Source organism: Aulostomus chinensis, chromosome 22 (assembly GCF_037954235.1).
Source record: "Aulostomus chinensis isolate RoL2024-O1b breed Wild chromosome 22, RoL_Achi_v1.0, whole genome shotgun sequence".
Taxonomy (NCBI): Eukaryota; Metazoa; Chordata; class Actinopteri; order Syngnathiformes; family Aulostomidae; genus Aulostomus; species Aulostomus chinensis.
In genome coordinates, this window is record NC_141341.1 from 16918764 (window position 1) to 16943540 (window position 24777).

Consider the following 24777-nt stretch of genomic DNA (forward strand, 5'->3'; position numbering starts at 1 on the left):
GGATAGAATTGTATGTGAGATAATATTGTAAATGTGTGGCTTCCTGTGATTGAGCCATTTTGTTGAGATCTATGAGTGTGTATCCAGAGTTACAGACTCGAGGCGAATTCTTCTCGTATAATCTCAGGCCACAACAGTTCTGTATTCAAGATGGGAGGGAATAGATTAACTAGGAAATAAGAGATAGGATCAGAGATGGGGGATCGTGTTAAAAGGAGACTCGGGAGCTGGCATTAATTCCCGGCGGAAAGGCACACCTTCTCTAGGAGGGTGTAGGAGCTTCCTGTCCGGGCTCAGCGCCTCTGGCCGTATTGAGTCACTCGACGCTCCCTGTCTCTGGTGTGTAAATAGCAATTTTGAAAAAACAGCAGAAATAAACATGACCGTTTAAAGGCTAAAGTTAATAAAGCCTCAGCAATCACAAAAGGGAGATATATGCACAAAATTCAAAGGGAGGACGATCTTGTCAAGTTTACAGCTATAGACTCACCACACCTCTGTCAAGGACGTAACATCTCAAAGCAAGATATTGTTTTTCCAACTGCAACTTTAAAAGTGTGTGTCATTAGAAACCTCCAAAGACAGTCTGATGTACCTCATAAGCTTCTCTGCCTCAAGATCATTGGAGGGGGGTTTCGTCCTCCCTCCTAGACTCTGATGGAGAGGCTCTGATCTGACGGTGGCTGGCTTCTGAAGGGTCTCCTCAGATACAATATGGACAGCTTTGTCCTGCCAGTGCACACAAGGTGTCAGCTGAGGGTAATGTTGATGCTGACCCTCACCCAGAAAAGCTCTTCCCTCCTGAAAAAGTCAACCCCATTCCCTCCTCCAGAGGGACCCTGCAACGCTCAGCCCCACTGTAGACTGCAAGAGTAGAAGACAAACAGAGGATCAAGAATCGTTTGCACATAAAACTGCTTTAACTATTTGAAAAACACAAAAAAGTCTAAGAGGAACCGTAGTTGCTGAAGGTTTTGATGGTGTAGTCCAGCTGCTCGTCTAGGCAATGGGGATACTCAGTCAGCAGAAGTCCCATCAGCCACTTAGTGCTCACTTCTCCACTGAAACAGACAGGAATAGAGGTCAATAGATCGACACACACTTTCGCCAGTCCACTCCTTCCAGGAGGATCCGGATCTTGGACTTGATGGAGGCCATCCTGAGGGAGGGAAAATAACATAAGCAGCTGGAGATAAAAGTTTTAAACTGTTTTCTCAAAGAACATCAGTCAGCAGATGATCTACGGGAAAGTCTCCATTATTTCAGTTTGACTGCTTTTCTCTTCTGCCAGCTCACCACTCGTGATGCTCCTCCTCCATCTTTGTACGGGCTTCCACCACAAGGTGGAACCTTGAAACACAAGAGTGACGTATTTCTTAACCCTCCAACACGAGTCCAACTCTTATTCTGCTGATCATAAATATCAGTTCTACCAAATTAGATAAACTGAAGAAACAACATTCAAGAACACAGGTGAATGATTTATAGTCTTCAATGTAGCCATCATGGCTCCATCAGCATTTGTGTACTTATGATGTCAGAACTGAATCTTCAGAAGCTGATCATTTTCTTTCCACTTAACAATGATGGCATCCAAAAGCAACCCAGCAGGTACCAGTTCCTCACAGACCCAGAGGTCACTGGTACCACAGCCCAGCTCTGGGTGGAGAGAGGAAGAGGCAGACTTAGAAGTCACTGGCATGACTGATGGCGAGGACAGAGCGACAGGTTTTGGACAGAAGTCCTGGCAAAGATCTCCCAGGTATAAACCCCAAACATAAGTGTAGATTTGGACAGATTATTGCTGGTTTAGAATGATGTTTCAATGATATGATGTTGCTGAATGATCAAAGAATGAACTTAACCCTGTGTTGTCTTTTTTTCTTCCCAGTCAAGCATGACCCCCCCCCCCCCCCCCCCCCCCCACTGCCTCATCTCTCTCTTCTCCTCAGGTGGCAGCAAGGTCCTGCTGCCCCACCGGACGACCCATGAGACAGATGCAAAGAGACCAGGCTTGACCAGCCTTCATATCTGGTGGTCTAATTGACCCAAAGGTAGCCTTGGTGGAGCAGGTCTCTTCAGGTAAGTAAGGTACAATATGTTACAATGGCAAATAGTATCATAGCTAAATAAAGTCATATGAGACATAACATTTTGAGAAATACACTCAATGTCCCAAAAGCTAGAAAATCAGATCAATACACTCCTCTCATCTGTGCTCCATCAGAGAGACCCTCGGAGACCAGCTCACTGCAAGTTAGCTTAGCACAACAAATTGTAGTAGATGGAAAGTGCTAAATAGAATTTTTGGCTTTAATTAAAATAAATGTTTGGGGTTTTTTTAACTCATGAAAGGTTCAGTGACTCACACCTGTAAAATAATCTCCACTAGACTCCAGGGGGTTCTTTATCCCCTTGATTTCAATAAAATGTTGACTAGACTTTCATGAGATTCAACAACAAAACTCACAACATTTCACACACTTGTGAATAACTGCAATATTATGATGTACATTTGTATATCAACATCAAATGTTGTTGAAAGGATGGTTTACTTTCTCCAAATACCATAAAAAAACAAAAGACACTGGTAGAGGTACTTCCATACGACTGGAATGGGGCTCAACTCCCTGCAGTGTCCATGCTTATAAAAATGGCATTATTTACTCCATGTAGGAATAATAACATTTTTAATAAGCATTCATTTATTTTCTGTAGGTTTATTCAGAAATATGTAGGTCTCATATCAGTGCATATCAATCATCACATTGAGATATGAATGTTGCTTGGGTCTGGGGGTCGAAGGGATTTCAGTCTCATGTTCACATAGAGTCCACTGGGATACCTGCATGTGATGGAACCGTGATGCTCCCTGGGCTTACTAAGTAGGTGGGAGGTCAGCGTGATGCTATCTTGATGTCAGCCAGATGATGTTTGTCCCACCTTATTCACTTCAAGTAGCCACTAGGTGGCACTATGCCCAAGGGTCAACGCTGGACTGTAGATGTCCTCAGGCTGGGTTGTGTATGAAAGTTTGGAACAAGTTGTGGGAAGGAGTTAAAGCAGTTTTGTTTTTCATGGTGAATCTTCAAAGTTTTGCGAGCCTGCCACGCCGATATGCTGCGGCAAAAAAAAAACAAAAAACCTCTACAATCTAATGTCACAGAAGGGTTAATCTACACTGCTTAAATTTGAAGAGACATATTCAGAGTAGTATGAGTATGACACCAGGAAATGATCAAATATTTAAAAAAATTAATAATTCATGTCAAAATGGCACACTTCCTGTTTCATGGACATCAAAGTCAATTTTGTAGCTCTTGTCGTGATACACAAGCCTACCAAAATCCTGCAAATAGGTGAAAGAGGAATTTTTCCTGATTTTTTTTTTTTTTTTTTTAATTCTAGGGGGCACCTTTGAGTTATTTTTGTAAACCTGTGAGTAACACCCTTAAAATATGTATGTTGTCATCAGGCCTGTTTTTTTGGGGGGGGGGGGGGATTTCACACGCTTTCGGAGCGCAAAAAGGGCCTTAAAAAGGTAATTAATTTCACAGAAGGTGGACAAAATCTGTCTTTTCCGTTTGATTGAATATGCCGATCCATATGCTTGATCAAATACAATTACTTGACAGGCTGGATAGTTGAAGTTCCCAGTTCTCTGAGCACTCATTGGGGCAATGATGAAACCAACATCTTATCTGTGCTAAGTTGTAAAAAGTAGTTTGACATCCAGACCTTCAAGGCAATCAGGCTGCTGTGACAGTGTTCAAGACAGTGTCAGTATCAGGCTTGAAAGAGATCGTCAGCATAGCAATTATAGGATGTAACTCTGTTAATAATATCCCCTATAGGAAGCATACTGTACAGTATATGTGTGTAAAGCAGATCCAAGCAATCTTGATTCACACCAGGGTTAAGAAAAGCAGACATTTAAAGACTATGCAACACAGAAAAACTCCTATTAGAGAGATCAGACTAAAAAATAGTCCGAGAGACACCCACCCAAAGCTGCACCAAGACCCAAGCCGCACAAAAGCAGAGCATTCACCCTCAAGACAAGACTCTGAGTAGAGCAGTTCCACTAGCACGCACCAGATGGAAACAACACAGGAACTTAAAGATATTTAAAATGAGCTGGCACACTGTCGGAATAGAGGGAGGTGCTTAGAGACCAGGCATAGACCAGTACTGCCCTACTGAGGCAAAGTCCAGTGTGTGCAGTCTATATGTGTAATGAAAGTATCTCTGCCATTTCTTTGTTATCTGAATTGGTTTGTAAGCTCAGGATTGTAAACTGTTAAATGTAACAGCTGATGTTTGTACAACTCCCCCTGCTGGTTACTTGTCCACCTTCCACTTCAGTTGCAGCTAACTTCGGGTAGCTTTCATTTTTAGCCTGCTAACATTTCACGACAATTGCATCACATGTAGCTTCATCGCTACATTTATTTATCTGTGTATTTCTACTCTATGTCTGTGTTTAAACTAATTTGGTATTCTTAATTGCAGTATAAAGCAAGTTTAGACTACTGGGTGAACCATACAAAAGCAAACTATTCCTATTGCTTCCTCTTGAGACCAGTTAAAGGTCGATGTCATCAGTGGAAGCATGCGGGATTATATGGCTCTCAATATATATATATATATATATATATATATATATATATATATATATATATATATATATATATACACATATACTTGATGCTACAAAGTTGTAAACAGATGAGCCCATGTAATGAAAAATTGAAAATTTAATTGAAAAAACATCTCTGGAAGAGAAAGTTGTAAAGGTTTCTAAGGACTGAGCTGTAGCTCAAGAGGACTGCAGCCTCTTCCTGTACATATACAGATGAATATAAAAGTAAAAAACTGGGAGAACACTATGAAAAATTGTGGAAACTGTATGCTGCAATAATATCTTTTCCCAATAAAAATATAATCGCAAACAAAAAAGAAAACAGAATGAAGCAGTAGGGGTGAGAGCTTACACCTTGTCCCCATGAACCTTCCCACTGACCCTGGCGTCCAAATTTCTTTGTCCCCTAAGACTGTTAAGGGACTGAATATGAAAAGATATGACAACCAGCAGGCAGGTGCTCGGCCTCCTGGCAGTATCCTCCTCCTGCTACATCCTTTGAGCCCCTCTCCCCAAACTTCCAAGGAGACCATGCAGATGGGGTGAAACAGAAGCTCCCCTGAAGATCGGCAGCTGCGCACAGATGAGAGGCACTGCGTATGCTCAGCGATGATGGTTCTTTGCCAGATGTCCACTGAAGAGCAAGGGTGCGTCTGGAAATCAGAGAACAATGGTGAGCAGAGTGACCTTTAACTTTAAGTCCTCTTATCTTCGTAGATTCTGAGGCTGACAGCAACTTAATGGACAACAGTTAAAGATGGCCTACCAACACCAGTGCCCCGGATGGCCTTTTCCTCTGTGAGGTCACTCACCACACACCCTTGGTAATATTCATCTTTGTCTTCACCGACTGTATATCAGGCTCCCCTTTTTCTCCTGATGAGGGGTCATCTTCGGCTCAGCGACCATAACCTTCCCATTGACTGGTACACAGGCAAGGTCAGGGCTGAGGGAGAGGATTGTGAACATCCCTGATAAAACAAGAGACACCATACAACTGCACCACACGCGCTAACTAGCAACTCTAGACCCATGGGGGCCTTCCACTTGCTTTCGGAAAAACAGTGTTCACACAAAACATGAAGCAAATTTGTCACGTGGTTAAATTACATTTTATTTTTTTTTATTTTAAGACATCTGGTGTAGCTGTTCATTTGATTTTTTTCTTGTCTTACAGCAAAAAACTGAAACCACTCTACATAAGGAATACATAGGTACTGCCAGACTGGGAACTCCTGCCAAGACAAAGATGACCCCGGTGATCCATGAGGGGTATGGCACTGATGCTAGAGAAGGGAACTTCACCTGCAGAACATAAAGCAGTTAAGTTAGTATATATAGCTTGCAAAGGATTTCCTGACAAACATAAACACTAACAAAAAAAATATTTGAAACATCTTGGATTTGGGCAGCACAGCCCAACAGCTAACAGTGGTCAGCACTGTCGCCTCAAGAAGGTTCCGGGTTCCAGACACAGACTCAGACACGAGATCTTTCTGTGTGGAGTCTCCATGTTCTCCCTGTTCCTGTGTGGGTTCTCTCTGGTACTCCAGCTTCCTCCCACAGTCCAAAGACATCAAGAGGGGACGAGGCTGATTGATACTCTAAATTGACTGTAGGTGTGACTGTGAGTGTGAATGGTTGTCTGTCTCTTTGTGTTGGTCCAGAACCCCGCTTCAACGCCAAAAGGCAGCTGGGATAGGCTCCAGCCCCCCCCCCCCCCGTGACCCTTACAGGTCACAGGATAAGCAGTAGAAAATGGATGCATGGATCTTGGATTTGTGTATTTTACTTAATAAAATGGCAGCAGAAGATCAGAAGTGTTGGGTCCTATAACACGCCAAGCAATCCTAATTTAAAGACTCATGCCAACGCTTTTACGCCTTGTTCCAGACAAATTAATGGAACTGATTTAAGTAGATTGCACTTCGTACCTTATGCTAGAAATTCACTGAGTCCATCTGTGACATGTAACATCAGCAGGGTGGAATCATTAAAACCATCACAGGTGTCATGGATTTTCTCAAAACTAGGATTCCTTGCGGTTGATGGACCCAGTGTCATTCTAGCCTAAGACTTTAATCAGGGTGACTGAAATGTACCAAAACATACAAAAAGAGTCCTAAGTTATAGTAAAGTTGCATGATGCAAAATGGCCCTTATAATTGATATATCCACTTTAGTACATTTCACTGTAGATCAATTGATGTTGTGCTTACCGATTTCGGATCCCAGACTAAATAGTTGAGCTCTTGCTGGGCTTGAGACACCAGGTAGAAAATGAAGATGATCAAAAGGAGGAGAGGACTGATGAACCTCCATGTAATCTGCCAAAACATGGAGGGTTTTTGTCCTAAAAGGAACTCTATGTCCTCATTGAACCTGCCACACAAAAGGATTTCAATTAAAATGTGATAGATTTAACAAGGAAAATAGCTTGATATTCAGTACACTGCATGTGTCCTGGCAGAGATAGCTTTAAAACTCTTCAAATAGATCAGGTTGAAGGTCGGTTAAACTCGGTTTGTCCAGAAGTAATACTCCCCATTCACAAAGTCGGCCATGATTGGCAGCAGCAGCAGCTCCTGTAGTCATCAAAAATATGATATCTTGTTGGCTGCTGCTACAGTGGGGCTTTGGAGGGGAAATCAGTGTACCCAGCAGTTTTGTCAGCAATGCATTTCTGACTGTGTCTGACTATTCTATTATTCATAATTGTAGGCTAGGACTGTTTTAGGAAAAGTGTATTTGATGTCTTTGGACAGGAGCATGCTAATATTATATTATGTATGTATCATCTTATCTAGTTTTGAGGGGGATGGACAACACATTTCACTAAAAACTTGCTGCATTTAAATAAATACAATTTGCAAGTTCTTACCTGTCAATACCGTAGACATAAACAACAGCTATCAACTCAATCAGTCCAATAGTCAGTAGTGGAATAGATCCAGCAAAGTTGTCAAAGAGGGTTAGCCAATAAATCCCTGAATGCTGCGCAAACAGGAGGGAGATGATGAAGGCGACGGCACACGTTATTCCTGAAACACACGGAGAAAAACGTCTCAAAACATTACAGATCATCACCCCACCTGAGGTTGGTGATCTGTAGATCCAGACAAAGTCATTTTACCAGTCAGTGCTTCATCGGGCCACCTCTTAGGGAAAACCCCCAAGTCTTTCAATGGGACCACCACTCCCTCCATGTTCCCAAACAGGGATGAGATCCCTAAGCTGATAAGCATGATGAAAAAGAGAACAGACCAGACAGGAGAAGCAGGCATCTTTGTGATGGCCTCTGTGAAGACAATGAAGGCCAGACCGGTTCCCTCTGCTCCCTGGAGAAACATAGCTTTTAGTCGGGTGAGGACATGATATTGAGGTTGTGTGTTCAATAGTAGCTACCTCACTGAGAAATGTCTGCATTTCACAGGTTTTTATCTCCAATGCAAGAACCATTTCTGGATGGGAGCTGTTCAGGTGATTAAAGGCTTCCTCGTAGTTGTTCGTAGTGATGCTGTTCTCAGGCAGATCGAAGGCATTCAACAACGTCATGATGTTTCTAGGAGTGAAGTAGGATATTTTCTAATTTATTCCCTCTGCCACACATCCATTCCACCAATACAGATTTACACAAAATGTGAGATGCATGTTTCAGCGGATGTGTTTTCTAACACCGTATTTTGATTTTTTTGTTTTGTTTTTGCGCTGTACAGAGACTACCAACGTATGTTATTTTCAATCCCACCTAAAAAAGTATGCATGCAATTTGTTTCCATCTCATTAATGGAAATCATTATGGTATTAGGGAGGGACTTTTGATTGGCACTTAATTTAGCCAATAGTTGTGAATGTACATAACCCCCACCACCACCCCGTAACAAATGGGTCAATTTGTGGTAGTGAAACATGTATTTCCACAATGTCAAATTCATTTTAACACAGTTTATTTACAGTTTTACAATATCACAAAGTGTGACTACTCACTCACTGATACACTGGTCATATTTCTCTGTGGCCCTGAAGCCGATGATGGAATAGGTAACGGTGGCAGCATAGACTGCGGTGAGGCCTGTTACTGCTGTCAGGAACACTGCATCATACTTGCAGTTGTTGCTTTGTAAATGAAAAAAAAAGCAAAAGACATGACCTATTTGACTGACTTTGGTCCTGAGAGCTTAAGTATCTCATGTATGAGGTTATAAGTCACATTTTCAAACGCTTGTGAAGTCTCTTACTGAACAGGGTTGTAGCTTGAGAAGGAGATTAGGCCTCCCCACCCCAAACCCAAAGCGTAAAAGACCTGGGTGCCTGCATCCAGCCATGTTGTTGGTTTAAACAACTCCTCCAACTGCAAGAGACATGGTGTGATGTGGGTTTGTTTGTTGGATATGTTTTCATTGCTATTTGATGATATCGAGGTAGTTTTTAGTCTGGTTTACCAGAACAGTCTTTCACAGGTCTGTTCTAGTGAAGGCCAATGGAAGGATGTCTGGCTGGTTACTCAAGATTAGCGAGATAGCTATATGCAAACAGGTTATGCTAAAACTGCCTGGTACATTGAAGCAGTTGGAACAGGTTTTCACTATAAATAAAAAGAGAGTGAAGCCATCAGACAAAACTCAATCCTCATTAATGTGGGGCTTTTAGAGCTGCTGTAGGTATTTTGGGATCCCCATCAGTATGTCATCCGGGTGTACAGGGGAGGAAGGTTGTGGGCCAGACCGAGGACCAGGTGGAGGGACTAAATCTCCACGCTGGTCTGGGAACACCTCAAGGTCCCCCATGCAGAGCTGGTTGATGTGATCAGCAGAAAAAAGGTTTGAGGTTTTCTGATGCTACCTCCACAACCCAATCTCAGGTTAGCGGTTTAAAATGGATGGATACCTGGAAGAGTTAATATAAATTTTGGAGGATACGCAGAATTTTTCCCCCTAGTTCCTTCATTTCATTGAAAATATTAAAGGAAACCTTCATAGAAAAACATCATCAGTGCAAAGCCTGATGCTAATTTGCAAGTAATAGAAGAGAGGGACATAAGTATTGTATAGCTATGTGGTGTCTGATTGCTTCTTCATGATAATTGCAATTTCTTGCATACATCTGGTGTGAAAAGATAGGTAATTCCAGTCAGGGCGCCTTTGAGAGTCAATCCTCGGATCAGGAATATGCCCAGAACAATGTAAGGCAGGATGGCTGTGACGTACACCGCCTAAAGTAATGAAAAAGCAACATGAAATAATATAAACAGCTGGGGTGCAATAGTGACCTATGATTGACTTCAGTAGTTGACATCAACAAACCTTTCCAGAAGTACTGATCCCTCTGATGAAGCAGATATAGATGACAGTCCAGGCAGCTAGCAGACAAACAACGACGGGCCAGTGAATTCCCCCAGAGTCAGATATGGAGGCTGAACTGTTCAGAGTCACTCGGTAAAAGAAATAGTCCACAGTGGAGCTCCGCTGGCACTCGGATACAAAACCTGCAGGGGCAACAGATGTTCAGTGCATCAACATGAATACAAAATGTGTTTTTAATGTGTGTATAAATACCTGTTCCATTGTCATTGAGAGGACACTGGGTCCAAGGCAGTGGGTCTTGAAAGGAATTGAAGAGATACCACAGGATCCAGGCTATTAAGGTGTTGTAGTACAGTCCAATTAAAGCGGACACCAGCATGGAGGCTATACCTGAGAAGGACAGTACCAACAACTTATGTCACACTCACAGGGTTGCCTATTTACTGTGTAAACATGTTGTGATTCTATTCTTCTGTCCAGGGCCTAGTTTACATACCAACACCAGTCAGATAAGGACTGATAGCCCTCCACACACCCACGCTGCCTTTCCTGAGACGCTGACCGATTGCAAACTCCAGCAGCAGGAGAGGCAATCCTTCCAGCACCAGCAGGAGTACGTAGGGAATCAGAAATGCACCTGGACACATATTTTTCATCAGTGTCAGAACTGTCCTCCAGCTACGTCGTTCTTTTTCTGACAATCAATTAGCTTGCCAATAAGGGAAAAAATAGTTGCAAATAAAACAGTTGTGAAGCAAAATATTGAACTCAAAACCTATATTGACTTGTAATAAGAAAACTATGAACAAAAACTATATTTAGCACCTGCACCTAATATGCAGGTATCAATTTATACTTTTCAGCAGTTCTAAAATTACAATTCTTACTTGTTACTGCACCTAATAAAAATATACAGTAAGATAGACTTGAAAAGTTTACCTCCACCATGAGTTTGGCACAAGTAAGGGAATCGCCACACATTGCCAATACCAATACAAAATCCTACACAGGTTAGGAGGTACTGGGCTTTGTTGTTCCACTGTGGCCTGTCTTCAGCCTTCTCCTTCTCCATCCTGTCTAGATCAGCGTAGGATGGGATACGCAGATCCAGTCCTGGGTTAGGAAGTAGAAATCTCATGGTGGCCTCAGTGAAGCAAACCTGTGCCACTGCCGCTCTTGGGAGTCAAGATTAGGTTCTGTGTGTGTGCTTGGCTCTGATGATGCAAGTTTATCATTTTCTTTATCAGATGCAGCTCGCAGATTAATAAGTGCACACTCTGCACTTCTACTTCAAAGAGGAAGACTGAATAAATTGACTCAATGAATTTAATTGAAGTACGTCTTCCTTCCTTTGCTGAATCTGTTCGCACTTACTCAGATTTATCTTTTGTATAGCTATATACCAAATTTCCCAGCCCCTCTCCCCAGTTTACAGTTTTTGTTATATTTGAAAATGTGTTCAAATTGTCAGCGTTTCCATTCAGGATTTCTTTATTGAAAATGTGTGATAAGACCAGATGGGAATGCATTAATATGACACAGGTGGACGACATTAGAGCAGAACAGGCTATCACACAGGTGGGAAACTATGAGTTCAGAGACAAGTGACCAAAATAAAACAGGAAACACATGGGAAATGTGAAAAAAATATTTAACATGACCTTAGGTAGCAGAATGGAAGCCTGCAGATCATGACGTCACAGGATTCTCTGGGTGACACAAACCAGACAATAATATTGCTAGCTGACATCCAGGTCCTCACTTCAGAAATGCTTTCCATTTGCTGTGTTCCACACAATGAATCCAAGAGCAAATACACTGTAGGAACTTGACAATCAGCGGGAGGTCTCGGATGCACAGCAACACCCTCTGGTTGCTCTCCGGCTGTCTGTTGGTCTGAGTGTGAAGGAAAGGTTGACTTTTGGCTCTGAGGAGGTTGCAGAAAGCCCACCAAAACTGTGTCACGAGCTGCAGCCCTGCTCTTCTGAGGCACTGTCATTGGTTGACTTAGCCGGAAACAGAGAGCAGCTTCAATTAGAGTCCAGAAAGTTGCTGTCAGCCTCAGAATTTGCAATTACGAGAGGAAGTTCAGGGTTGCCCTGCTCACCATGTTCTCTGACAATCAGATGTACCCCTGCTCTTCAATGGACAGGAAATGTCATAGCTGCCTTCATCCGTGCACTGCTCGTGATCTTCAAGGGAGACTCTGGTTCATGGAATCTGGATTATCTCCTCCGAGGGTAAAGAGAGAGGCTCCAAAGACATAGGCGGAGGAGGAAGACACTGCCAGGAGGCTGAGCACCTACCTGCTAGTAGTCATACCTTTTCACATCCAGACTCTTCTCTACCTTAGAAGCCAAAGCATTTGGGTCGCTGAGTTCAGAGGGCAGATCCGTGGGGTAAGGTGGTCCTTGAACGGTAACGTTTAACATTGAAGGTTTCAGCCCTACTGCTTCATTTTTAATCACAAATTCCACTGTATTTAGCATACTGCTTAAATCAATGATTATAATAATGTTATTACAACTAAAACCAATTGGTATTCATTAAATGTTCTGTTTTACTAATGAAGCCACTGCTCTCATGCATGCAGGGTGTTAACCCTATCCAGAGAAACTATGCATATACTGCACTCTCAGACACCCAACATTATCTAATCTGGTATCTACCTGTCTTGTCTGTTTGTTTACTCCCTTAATCTTAGGTCACTGAATCTGCTACCTATTTAACCCCAATCAACATGTATGTTTGATATACTTAAAGGGAATAATTCTAACAATGAATACGCAAATGAAGTGTACTTCTTTTTTGTCTTAAACCCTAGGTTTATTCCCAATTTGAAACTTACTGTCGAAATGCGTTTGTCTTATATTTGACCCCGAAGCTGATAACAATTTAGATGACAGCTGCAGAAAACACTGTCACCACTATAAATGATGATAACGAGATCAGAGTCCTACTCACAAATGTTGCTCTGAGAGAATGATGGGGGGGGGGGGGGGACGACAGTTCACCAAATCCCTTTTGACTGCAGCACTGAGAGATTCACTGAGCTGACACTTTACTCCTGTTAGAAACCATAACAACTAAACACAATAGCTCCGAACACCACGAGCGCCTTGGAGATTTAGGAGAGATTTTTACGCTGAGGTTAAAACGTGTCAGAACATGAGTGGAGTGATAGACTGCATTTATTACGATTCAGCAGATGTTGTTGGAACGTGACTGCTTAAATGTTAAGATCTCTTCAATTGAAACAAATTGTATACAAACTACGTTAATCGAAGTATTACACAGTACAAATACCCATGATGCAACATGTCCAACATGTTCTTATCTCTGGACATCTAATAACAATCGTGTGGTACAAATTTCAGTCTCCGCTAAATCAAATGTTAAACCACAGACAGTCCAGTTGTTTTTAAATTTAGTAGTGCATTTTTTTTTCGGAGCCAGTTCAATACCAGAATTGAAATGGCAAATCGGTAAATGGCAAATTCTCCACTTATCATGTTAAGGGTCCTGGGGGGGTGGAGCCTATCCCAGTGGCTATGGGCGAGAGGCGGGGTTCACCCTGGACAGGTCGCCAGTCCATTGCAGGGCCAACACATAGAGACAGACAACCATTCACACTCACAGTCACACCTACAGTCAATTTAGAGTATCAATCAGCCTCGTCCCCTCTTGATGTCTTTGGACTGTGGGAGGAAGCTGGAGTACCAGAGAGAACCCACGCAGGAACAGGGAGAACATGGAGACTCCACACAGAAAGATCCCGCGCCCGAGCCGGGGCTAGAACCCAGAACCCTGCTGACCACTGCACCACACCACCACACACACACAACCATTTTGCTGACCCCCATTTTGAGAAGGACTCTCCTTATTTGATCGGACCCCCTGGATCTCTTATTGTCATAAAAAAGAAATAAATGGTGTAAATATATATTCTTTTTAAATCAATAAAATACACATTACTTAACAAATCTTTTATGAAAATGTCACTGAGTAAACTGAGTAACTGAGTAAATTAATAAAAACAAAGATGCATTTTGCCTTCGACGATTGATTTAAAAAGGATTAAACTGAAAAAAGAAGTATGTTTGTTTTGTTTTTTTTACCCAGCCAGGATAATAACCTGTATTAATTTGGAGTTTCTTGGCCACATGACCTTAATACAACCCCCAAAAAAACCACCAAAAAAACCCATTCATCTTACATGAAAAATTTCACATGAAATAACAGGAAATAAAATGTGGTAAAAAGAGGTGTGTTTTAATTGCCTGGTCTAGTCATAATTACCAGTATTGGTGTGGCAGCCCAAGGTCATGTGACTTGGACACTTCTAAAATATCAAAGGTTAAGTTAGCATGAAAGATACATGTCAAATAAAGGAGGTGTTAAAAGTGCAATAGTCCTGTCTGGGAGGTGCGAATCTCTAGGACAGGATAGTTTTGGATTCTTTAAGTTTGCCTTGTCATGAATGTATGATTTTTCAATGTTGATATGCCCTCTGTTCCTCACGTTGTCGTTTTTTTCTAATGTGTACTGTTAGTTTTAGTTTGGTCTAACCCTGTCTTGTCATAGTTTATTGTTTTATTTTGTAAATCACTTCCCACCTGTGTCTTGATTTGTTGTGTACTTCCTGCCGAACGTACTAAGATACAAGAGCTGCATCCCGCGTAGTCGACTGATATAAAGTCTCAAGGTCAACTGACATGCTATTCAGAAAACCAAGTCACAGAATTCTGAAATATGAAAAAAAAAAAAATTTAAATACCCATTTGAATGTAGGATGCAATAGAATACAGTCAAAAACAAGATGTGTACTATATTATTTGTCCTGAACTCGTAGCTGCTATGATATGAAAACTGAAGACAGTAAAATGCACTAAAATCTAACCATTGGGTTGCGGGTCATGTGATGTTACAAAACCTCTACAGTTTCGGGTTCGCCTGTCTCCGGGTTCTGCCTTTAATAGCTGCCATCTCCTGCTCCAATAAAATAAAATCTGTTGCAGATGCAGTGTCTGTTTTTGAAGCTCTGAAAGAAGGCTCCCGCAGACTGTCTTGTTTATTGCTGTTACGTTTATTAAAATGTATGTTATGCTACATGTAATGTATGCTATTCTTGAAGCTGCACATCCTGATCTCACATGCTCTCCGTGCATCTACATTGCTTTGGAAAGTGCTGATCTTAGATTGTCGGACTATGAATTTCATTTAAGTTCAGCTTGTAAACTCTAAAATCTTGTTTAAAATGTTGTTTAAAATGAGAAAATTTCCTTACAACTGCCATTATATCTCACTTACTCACGTTCATTCTTTCATAGCACCATTTTCATTGATTACGTTCCATTAAATAATCCAAACTAATTGCTCGTTGACTTTTAAAGCAAACCCTAGCATGTTCTTATCAGATAGATGCTCATTCTTTTCTACATGGGTTCACCTTCATCAAAATTTCTACTGGAATTTAAGAAAAAAAAATCAAATTGTAATTGGGGACTACAAAAAAAATTCATAACCCCATGACACTTCAACATCATGTGAGCTAGACACCCAAAATCAATCCCAGATGTTCATCCTAGATTGAGAAAACAAGACACACCTCTGCTCACAGGGTTTACCTTCTCTAGATCCGAGTCAGCCTGGAGGGTACAACTTCAGAGCTGCATTTCCTCGCATTGAACACTAGAGGGCATAATCGATACGCACTATGCCAAACCCTGTTCAATCGAGGCTGCAGGTAAAGAATACAAACAAAAACATATTCTGATGTAACACCACTGATATGTTGTGGTGAAGCTGCAGTTAACGGTAAGAAGGAATTAGTCTGCTCAGTAACAACCTGTTTTGTACAAACTGGTACGAGAGATAAACCGGAACAAAAAGCTGATGTTCAGTCCCAGATTATGTACAGTTTGGTGCATGACTAAATGCAGAAACCTTTCTTTTTATTGAATGAAAAGCTGACCCATATGCACCGGCACATGTTAACATTCGATTTTAAGTTGTTATCTACATTTTGCTAGAGTTCAACTATGCTTCTTTAGAGTTAGTGATGGATTTTCGTCTTATCAAACCTGTTTCATTTGTGTTAAATTTAGAATTTTACAACTTTTTGATGATTAACAAAGACACAGCTGACAGGACAACCTTTCATAATTGTCTCCATCCAAGTGGTTCGACTGTGTCAGTGTAACTGATCCAGCATCACTGGTTATCCATTAATTCTGGGTTTATTTAGCACGTTGCCATCTTTAACAAGTCAATAAAGCATCGTGTTTTTTTCATTCCTTCCCGGGTGCCTGATTTCTTCTTAAATGCCAATAAAACCTCTATCTCTGACTCAACTGCAACTGATAAAACCCTGAAGGCCAACCCCTTCAGAGAGAAGCACCAGGGAGTATTTAGACTTAACTCAACACTTGATTCTGTCAGACCCTGAGCTGAGATAAAGAGTGTGATTCTGGATGGAAAAGAGGATCAAACAGACTGATTGAAGAGTGTTGTAGGATTAGGGACGTTACAGGTTTGCGACAGAATTAGAATTGTCCCGATCTTTAGGATGGACAAAATAAACGACTCTGGAGAGACGGAAAGACCCAAATGGGACAACAAGGTTCAGTACTTGCTAACCAGCATTGGCTTTGCGGTGGGACTGGGAAATGTTTGGCGTTTTCCATACCTGTGCCAAATTTATGGAGGAGGTGAGACACGACTTTTGTAAATTTTGTCACATCACATCACTTTTGACTTGATAATCTGAACGCATTAGCTTTACGTGTGTCGGATTGAGGATTTCTTCTGGTACTCTCTTTACTTCCTCATAGTTCCCTCAGGTGTCACAGCATCCTGCAAGACCTCACCTAGGTCAGGGTTGAGCAAATACACTATCTTGTTAATGTGCGCTGGTCCTATCAACTTAACCTATTTACTCTAAGATACAGACACGCAGGAGGGATCCTATTTAGTCCCTATTTGACCTTTCTTTAGAAATTATCTAATCAAGTGGTTACAAAGTCCATGTAGCCTCAATTTAGGATCAAATAAAATAAAATAATAGACATGGCGCCACGTGGTGCAGTGGTCAGCGCTGTCACCTCACAGAAAGAAGGTTCTGGGTTCGAGTCCTGGCTCCAGCATGGGAGCTTTCTGTGTGAGTCTGCATGTTCTCCCTGTTCCTGTGTGGGTTCTCTCTGGTACTCCAGCTTCCTCCCACAGTCCAAAGACATCAAGAGGGGACGAGGCTGATTGATACTCTAAATTGACTGTAGGTGTGGCTGTGAGTGTGAATGGTTGTCTGTCTCTATGTGTTGGCCCTGTGATGGGTGAACCCCACCTTTCACCCCAAGGCTGCTGGGATAGGCTCCAGCCCCTCCCCCGCAACCCTTAACTGGATAGGCAGAAGAAAATGAATGGATGGATGGAAAATAATAGACAGTTATGATGACAAATGTTCATTTCCTTCAGGTGCGTTCCTCATCCCCTACCTGATAGCGCTGGTGTTTGAGGGTCTCCCTCTGCTCTACCTGGAGCTGGCAATAGGACAGAGGCTTCGCAAGGGCAGCATTGGAGCTTGGCGCTCAGTCTCCCCATTTCTGGGTGGGGTCGGTGAGTAACCTTGGATTATAGCTATCGTTTATGATAACAAATTTATGTCATACATTTGTGCGATCAGTTACACTTGCCTCTGTTTAGATAATACTGGCAAATACACACACGTACACACACACACACACACACACACAAACGTACACGCACACACTGCATTTGCCAGTCAGGGGGTTTAATTTTTGAAAGTTGTTCTATTTTGAAATCGTATTTTCATGTTGCTTTGCTTGACTTCCTGGCCTGGCTGGACACATTCGGTCACGGCAAGCAGAGGAAATAGAGCAGACGTTTCTCTGCATTGTAAGCTGGCACCGTGTTTGGTTTCTGCCGGTTGGCTTGTTGCTCTGGTTGCTCTCATGCGTGGATAAAGAAAAGCACTAACATATCTTATGGTGGCTCTGCAGAGGGGCTGTGTCTAGGTAAGATCGAAGGGGAGGGCGATACAAGGGGGAAGTGTTTGTGTGTGTGTGGGGGGGGGGGGCGTTTTTTTAAATTTTTTTTTTAATCTTTCTCAAATCATAGACCATAGCTTTGATTAGAAACCCGGGAGTGATCTCACAAACCACTGGACCAACCAAACCATGTGAGAATGCTGCCAACTGGTACCAAAAGCACCCCCAAATCTTTTTGAAATATTTTACACCTTTTGAAAGATTTAAATACAATTTCATGATGAAAGTCAAGTGGTGTGTGACTGCACTGAAAATAAGAGCAACTTTAGAGTCATCCATCATCTATATGACAGGTGACTGGCATCACAGTTGACTGATAGCACAGGCAAACATCCACATGGGAGCCTTAACGTTCCTTTCAGGCTGCATTCTCTGCGTTTTTCAACAGAGGGAACAGAAATAAACCTTCGTAATACACACACATCACTCTCTGTACACATCTTCAGGACACAGGTTTTCTGTAATGGGTTCATTTTCCCCTATTGCTTATGTTGGGCTTCAGCTAAAGCTGAAAAGCAATGTTACACAGACCGCCACAGAGGCGTCCCTGTTCTTCTCAGGTCCTTGAATTAAATACACCCTACCAGGAGCTAAACACACAAAGGATCACTAATACTTCCCTGTCTTCTGTAGGCAAAGGTTCTTTCCATTTTCATTCTGATCTGTGATTTTTTTTTTTTATCGGAGTTTTTCTGCTTATGCTCCAACGCGAGTGCTTGGCTTTGGGCCTCAAGAGTTTCTGCAGTTTCACCCCCTGGATAATTAGGAAGAAAATGTACTTTGGCTTCACGTGGCTTCTTCACTTGGTTGGGACTTAGGCTCAACGCTGGGTAGGCAGTATTTCTCAGTATTTGGCGGTAATTGTTCATTTAAGTGCCCAAACTTATCTTCCAGCCACCATAACCAGGATGTTTTGCAACCAGAGCCTGGGCCACTTGTTCCAAGTCTTCATTTTCAGGACACATTTTGTATTTGACTATTTCTTTAAGCAACAGGTCTAGATTGCCCGACCTAAGTCTGGTACCAGGACTCCAAAAAAAAAAAGAAAGACATTGGAGTAGAGACCAGCCACTGTTTTACACAGCACATATTAGCTCACATCCCACCTTGTTTCTTTGTATAATATCTTTCTAATATAATTTGACGTTTAAGGAAGTAGACCTTAGACCTGCAGATGTTTCAGGGTTTGATCCTACACTGTTTACCTAGTAAACAAACCATTTCCCCAGTTATACAGTTAAATCAGTGGCATAAGACTTTGTTTTTGTAACATTCGCCAACGTCACACAAAAGAAATCCAACTCCAGATATATATTTTCATATGTCCATTTCCATATGTAATCTTTTTTGTTTCGGATGAATGTTTTCAGATGTGTTGTGATCTCTGTGTGCAGGAATAGCCTCCATGGTGGTATCTTTCCTGGTGAGCATTTTCTACAACACCATCCTGGCCTGGGTGCTCTGGTACTTCTTCAACTCTTTCCAAAACCCACTTCCGTGGAGCCAGTGTCCGCTCAATGAAAATCAAACAGGTAAAATGAGGGCGCTCATTTCAAGCTCATTTATTACCAGTATGTGTAAAGGGATAATCAAAGGGCTGTACTGGTTTTCTGCTAAATCCATTCATTGCTGATCATAGACTTCTCAAAGGTCTTTATCCTGCTCATGGTCACTAGCCAAAGTAGAAAATATTCATTTATGTTTTTACGTATCATGCAATGAAATTCTAAAGATTTCATAAAGCCATGTCTCCATGTTGATAACATTATGGCAATGATTTGGAGTAAACTGGATTTTCTGGAATGTACAGAATATCCTGGGGACTTGAAGCGATGCTTGCTGCTCAAATCACCTCTAACTACAGTGCAACTGCATGAGTCCTCGTTGTCAAATTACACTCGGCACACACATCCAGGGTCCGCATCTGTTTCAGTGGTGCGTCTCATTTTTTAAAAAACGCTCATTAAAACTGATTAGAACAGCCGCACTGCAAGCAGCAGAGGAAATGCAGTACAACGCCGAGGGAAACGCAGCAGTCGGGGATGTAGATACGCTGCAGAGGTCCACACAGGACGCCTCCTCTAGCTGTCCAGGTTGGACTCTGGGTTTGGTACAACTCTCTCAAACCAGGGATGGCAAGCTTCTCTAGGATTTAAAAACTCCATCAGGATGATTGAGCGTATGCCGCTGTGATATAATTATGATGCACAACAGCCAGTCACAATATATTGCTAAATTATATGATAGAATCAACAGGCATCCATAATTTGGTTAATTTATGGTCATGGCCAGAGAGCTGACAACATAAAAATATGACAAAATCACGATTTGAAAAAGTAGAATGTACGTAAGAATGGCTCTTGAAAAACTTTTATGAATGACTTCAACAAAGCGCCAACCATGACAATTCTCTTTTCTTAGCATATTTTTCATTGTTGTTGTTTCGTCATGATACAATCCATACAGGCTTCAATTTAGAATGTGAAAAGAGCACTCCAGTTAATTACTTCTGGTACCGAAAGACCCTGGACATCACATCTGACATTCAGACCAGCGGTTCCCCGCGGTGGTGGATGGTCATCTGTCTGGCCAGCGCCTGGTGTGTGGTCTTCATCTGTTTCATCAAAGGAATCCAATCCATGGGAAAGGTCAGAGGAAAGGCACTGTACAGTACCTTAATATGTCATCAAATTATGGTTAATGGCTGTTTTTTAAGTGACATTTTGAACATTTCAGGCTGTGTATGTGACAGCCACCTTCCCCTACCTGGTCCTGACCATTTTCCTGGTGCGGGCCATTACTCTCCCCGGAGCAACTGATGGATTGGTGTATCTCTTTACTCCTGATGTGAGCTGGATCATTGTTTGCCACCACATATGATTTTATCATGAATCCCACACACCTGATGTGCTGTTTCTTCTCTCTGCAGTGGGAGATACTAAAGAACCCTCAGGTGTGGCTGGACGCTGCAACCCAGATCTTCTTCTCTCTCTCTGTGGCCTTTGGAGGTCTGATAGCTTTCTCCAGCTATAATGAAGAGAAGTAAGGACTTAGTGGCCTTAACACAACTCAGATGATGTGTGTGTGTGTGTGAGAGAGAGAGGTGGCTGGCAGAGCTCTTTTTTGTTCTGTGTTTATTAGGAATAACTGTGAGAGGGATGCTGTCATAGTGGGAGTAATAAACAGCGCCACATCTCTGTACGCGTCCATCCCCATCTTTTCCATCATGGGATTCAAAGCTAATAACGCCTTTAACTCCTGTGTGCAAGAGTAGGTATTTATGTAATTTCCTGATACTAGTATTGATACTGGCTGATACTTTGCTGATACTTGCTGTTGGTTTTTATTCTGCAGAAATATTTTGACTCTGACCAACCACTTTGAGATTTCCGATCAGAATATAACACTGGACAACTACAACTCCTGGTTCGAATATCTAAGTCAGACACATCCAGAGGACATGGCCAACATACCCCTGTTGTCTTGTGACCTGAGAACATTTCTTGATCAGGTACTGGACCTTTTAAAAATGCGTTTTTTTTCCTCCTCCCTCCCTTAAATCCTTATTTGTCTGCGCTCACCTCCCTGTCCTTTCTCAGTGCAGAACAAAATGTACCAGTTAGGCATTTAATTTTTTTTTTTTTCCTTTTCCTCTTCTTCCTCAGAGTGCATCAGGCACTGGCCTGGCTTTCATTGTGTTCACAGAGGCAGTGCTGGAGATGCCAGGCCCGCAGGTGTGGGCTATATTGTTTTTCATAATGCTGTTCAGCTTAGGGCTCTCGTCCATGTTTGGCAACATTGAGGGAGTTCTCAATCCCATCAGGGAACTCAACCTGGTGCCCAAGTGGATCCCCAATGAAATTCTAACAGGTACTTGGAAGACAAGTCACTCTGAAAAAGGTTTTTTCCTTTGAATTCCCTTCATAAACAAGATTTTTTTTTCGTCCCCTCCATAGCGATCCTATGCTTAATTTCATTTTTGGTGGCTCTGATCTTCAGCCTTGGATCAGGAAACTATTGGGTGGAGGTCTTCAACAGTTACGTGGGCTCTGTACCTCTGCTCATCATTGCATTATTTGAGATTGTTGGAGCTATTTATGTCCATGGAATGAAAAAGTAAAGTGGTTTCCTCCTCCTTTTTTAATGACTCTGAGCTCCTATGCAACTTACAGCTAATTCTTTGTGTTCTCAGTTTCAGTGATGACATATACTTCATGACCGGGAAGAGGCCAAACATTTACTGGAAGGTTTGTTGGACGTTTATCAGTCCTGTAATGCTCATGACAGTGTTGGTCGCGTACGTGGTCCTGCAGGCACAGAAACACCCTTCCTACCCCACCTGGAACCCGGCTTATGTAAGTCAGACAAGGATATTGATTTAATAAGGATATATTTTGCAAACATGGTTTTCAACCCAGGGGCAGCATGGCTCAGTGGTAGAGTGGCCATCTAGCAACCGAAGGGTCACTGGTTCGACCCTCATTTCCCCCTGTGACCATGCTGAAGTATCCTTAAGCAAGATACTGAGCTCCTAATTGCTCCTTAACAGGATAAGGGGAAGAAACCCTTAAACTATTACTTGCACATAATTGACTTTTAAAGTGCAGCATAATTACACAGCTCTGTCTTTTTCTTTAGGTACTCTTCCCCCAAACAGAAATGAAGCCCTACCCGGACTGGGTGTTTGCCATTATCATCCTTCTGTCTGTGCTGCCGGTCATTTCCATCCCACTGGTGGCTCTCTACAAACTCATCTGCTGTGGAATCAGTAAATCGTCAACACGCGCTGACCCAAACCCCTACAACAACAACGCCTTTGAGTTTGAGTCACAGGATCAGATAAACAACAGGGCCGAGTGACAACGTTACCGGTTCTCCTAAAAAAGAAAAGGACTTCCCAGACAATTCATATTTACATGTATAAAATTGATCTGAGGAGAGCCAACATGGCATCAAACAAATATACATTTGTCTTACCAATGGAATTTATTCATCAGAAAACTCTTTTATGCTTTTTGTAGAGGAGAAAGTATACTCAATGCACAATCCCATTTATATCAGTATTCCCAAAAACTGGACTTTTTAAAAACAAAGAATTGGAAACGCATCAAACCTTGTGGCGAATTGTCCTACAGAGACATTATGTGTTCCAATAAAGGCTCAAATGTTCTTATAGAGGTAAAGATGTGTCATGGAAAAGTACCACAACTGGACGATTCTTCATTGCACATCTTTATTGACCTGGATTTTTTTTTTTTTTTTTTTTATAGATTGTGTTTTATGACAGTGTCATCATATAAGTGCTTTGCATCACATGATCAAATGGCTGTCTCTGTAGCTGGCTTTCCCAAAACTAGATACCATAGTAATACTTCTTTGGCACGCTGAGGACTGGATAAACAAATAAAAAAAATTCAACTGTCAGTCTCTCTTCCTGAGGACAACAAAATAATGATGTTATGAACTAAAACTTAGCTTCACCACACCAACTTCTTTTTTAAGGATGAATTATTTGTCTTACGAATAACTATAACTGAACTATATAATAGCCCTTTTTTGACATAATGACAACATAGTCGCATAATGTCCAGGGTGTTCTTTTAAAGTTATTCTGATATTAGATTGTTCTATAAATTTGCCTCAAATAATGTGAACTTCACTTGTCCCACTCCACTCCGTGGATATTCACCCTGATGATAAAACACATGCATGGACAGTACTGAGGTCATCAAGGTCATGTCCATATCGTGTATCTCTAGGCTGATGATGTCATTAGAGTGACGGATCAAGATGAATGAAATTGGAATCCATACTGTGGAGCTGTTAAATACTTGTTGGTTATGGTGGAGGCTGAAATCAAGGCTGGCTGGCAGGTAAAGTCTGGACAGAGGATATTTACAGGGGCCTCTCTGAACCTGGTCACCCTCAGACCCCTAGGTCCTGGCCCAGACTGTGCTACCCTGAGAGATAGGAGGATGATACCACAAGCGCAAAAAAATCTTCTTTTTTTTTTTTTTTTTTTTACAGCTCTTACACAACTAAATGAAGTTGGTACTAAACAAGTTGAAGATTATTGTTGGGAAATGTATTTGCATTTATTACTGGAAAGTTGCAAAGCTGTTGAATTGTCTGCAAGCACAAAGCCAGAGGAAGATTCGGGTCATGATGTCATTTTCTTCAGACCTTTATCTTATCTTGTAATAACTCCGGAAAGTTGAACAAAACTGGAGGGGTCACGGGGGACAGATCATGAATGTACATGCTGACTGAAGCTCACTGAAATCCTTTTATGTGCATTATGGAAGAACTAGCTCAGTTAGCCTCAGTCGGCAAAATTGTCCAATAATATCTGTTCACCGCGGGCAGCACGGTGGTGCAGTGGTCAGCACTGTCGCCTCACAGCAAGAAGGTTCCAGGTTCAAGTCCCGGCTCCAGCACAGGATCTTTCTGTGTGAGTCTCCATGTTCTCCCTGTTCCTGCGTGGGTTCTCTCTGGTACTCCAGCTTCCTCCCACAGTCCAAAGACATCAAGAGGGGACGAGGCTGATTGATACTCTAAATTGACTGTAGGTGTGACTGTGAGTGTGAATGGTTGTCTGTCTCTATGTGTTGGTCCTGTGATGGACTGGTGACCTGTCCAGGGTGAACCCTGCCTCTCGGCCATAACTGCTGGGATAGGCTCCAGCCCCGCCCCCCTCCCCCCGCGACCGAAAATGGATGGATGAATGGCTGGAATATCTGTTTACACACTCAAGGGCTTTGTCCTA

The 24777-nt window shown here is 42.0% G+C and overlaps 2 protein-coding genes across 6 annotated transcripts; one reads left to right on the plus strand and one right to left on the minus strand.

The window, feature by feature from the left end:
- Positions 1-4715: 4715 nt before the first annotated feature.
- LOC147240991 (sodium-dependent neutral amino acid transporter B(0)AT1-like) lies at positions 4716-11083 on the minus strand. 5 transcript variants are annotated; one of them, XR_015111154.1, is made up of 13 exons: positions 10885-11083; positions 10442-10582; positions 10198-10335; positions 9946-10127; positions 9744-9854; positions 8881-8993; positions 8630-8758; positions 8048-8204; positions 7776-7980; positions 7524-7683; positions 6862-7024; positions 5455-5947; positions 4716-5295 (listed from the first exon to the last, which is right to left on the minus strand). XR_015111154.1 is itself a non-coding variant. In XM_086192850.1 (12 exons), the coding sequence occupies exons 1-12, from the start codon at positions 11081-11083 to the stop codon at positions 5771-5773; spliced, it is 1875 nt and encodes a 624-aa protein (XP_086048976.1). In that variant the 3' UTR covers positions 4716-5770. The 5 variants fall into 5 exon arrangements, 3 of the variants coding, with proteins under 3 accessions (XP_086048976.1, XP_086048978.1, XP_086048977.1); XR_015111153.1 differs by having other exon boundaries at positions 5409-5947; XM_086192850.1 differs by having other exon boundaries at positions 4716-5947.
- Positions 11084-16406: 5323 nt separating this feature from the next.
- On the plus strand, positions 16407-24523 carry LOC147240992 (sodium-dependent neutral amino acid transporter B(0)AT3-like). The gene is made up of 12 exons (XM_086194396.1): positions 16407-16655; positions 17419-17559; positions 19406-19543; positions 20478-20659; positions 20748-20858; positions 20941-21053; positions 21153-21281; positions 21366-21522; positions 21677-21881; positions 21968-22127; positions 22204-22366; positions 22650-24523. Exons 1-12 carry the CDS (start codon positions 16514-16516, stop codon positions 22869-22871), a joined length of 1863 nt encoding a protein of 620 aa, XP_086050522.1. The 5' UTR covers positions 16407-16513; the 3' UTR covers positions 22872-24523.
- Positions 24524-24777: the final 254 nt, after the last annotated feature.

What these genes read in the sequence shown, in the direction of transcription:
- LOC147240991 (XM_086192850.1), bottom strand. Translation starts at nt 11,083, where the DNA reads ATGAGATTTCTACTTCCTAACCCAGGACTGGATCTGCGTATCCCATCC. An exon ending in GTGCCAAACTCATGGTGGAG is followed by an intron (nt 10,583 to 10,884) that starts GTAAACTTTTCA and finishes ATATGTGTCCAG; the next exon opens with GTGCATTTCTGATTCCCTAC. An exon ending in TGCAGACATTTCTCAGTGAG is followed by an intron (nt 7,981 to 8,047) that starts GTAGCTACTATT and finishes ATGTTTCTCCAG; the next exon opens with GGAGCAGAGGGAACCGGTCT.
- LOC147240992 (XM_086194396.1), top strand. Translation starts at nt 16,514, where the DNA reads ATGGACAAAATAAACGACTCTGGAGAGACGGAAAGACCCAAATGGGAC. An exon ending in TGTATCTCTTTACTCCTGAT is followed by an intron (nt 20,859 to 20,940) that starts GTGAGCTGGATC and finishes TTCTCTCTGCAG; the next exon opens with TGGGAGATACTAAAGAACCC. An exon ending in CCCCAATGAAATTCTAACAG is followed by an intron (nt 21,882 to 21,967) that starts GTACTTGGAAGA and finishes TCCCCTCCATAG; the next exon opens with CGATCCTATGCTTAATTTCA.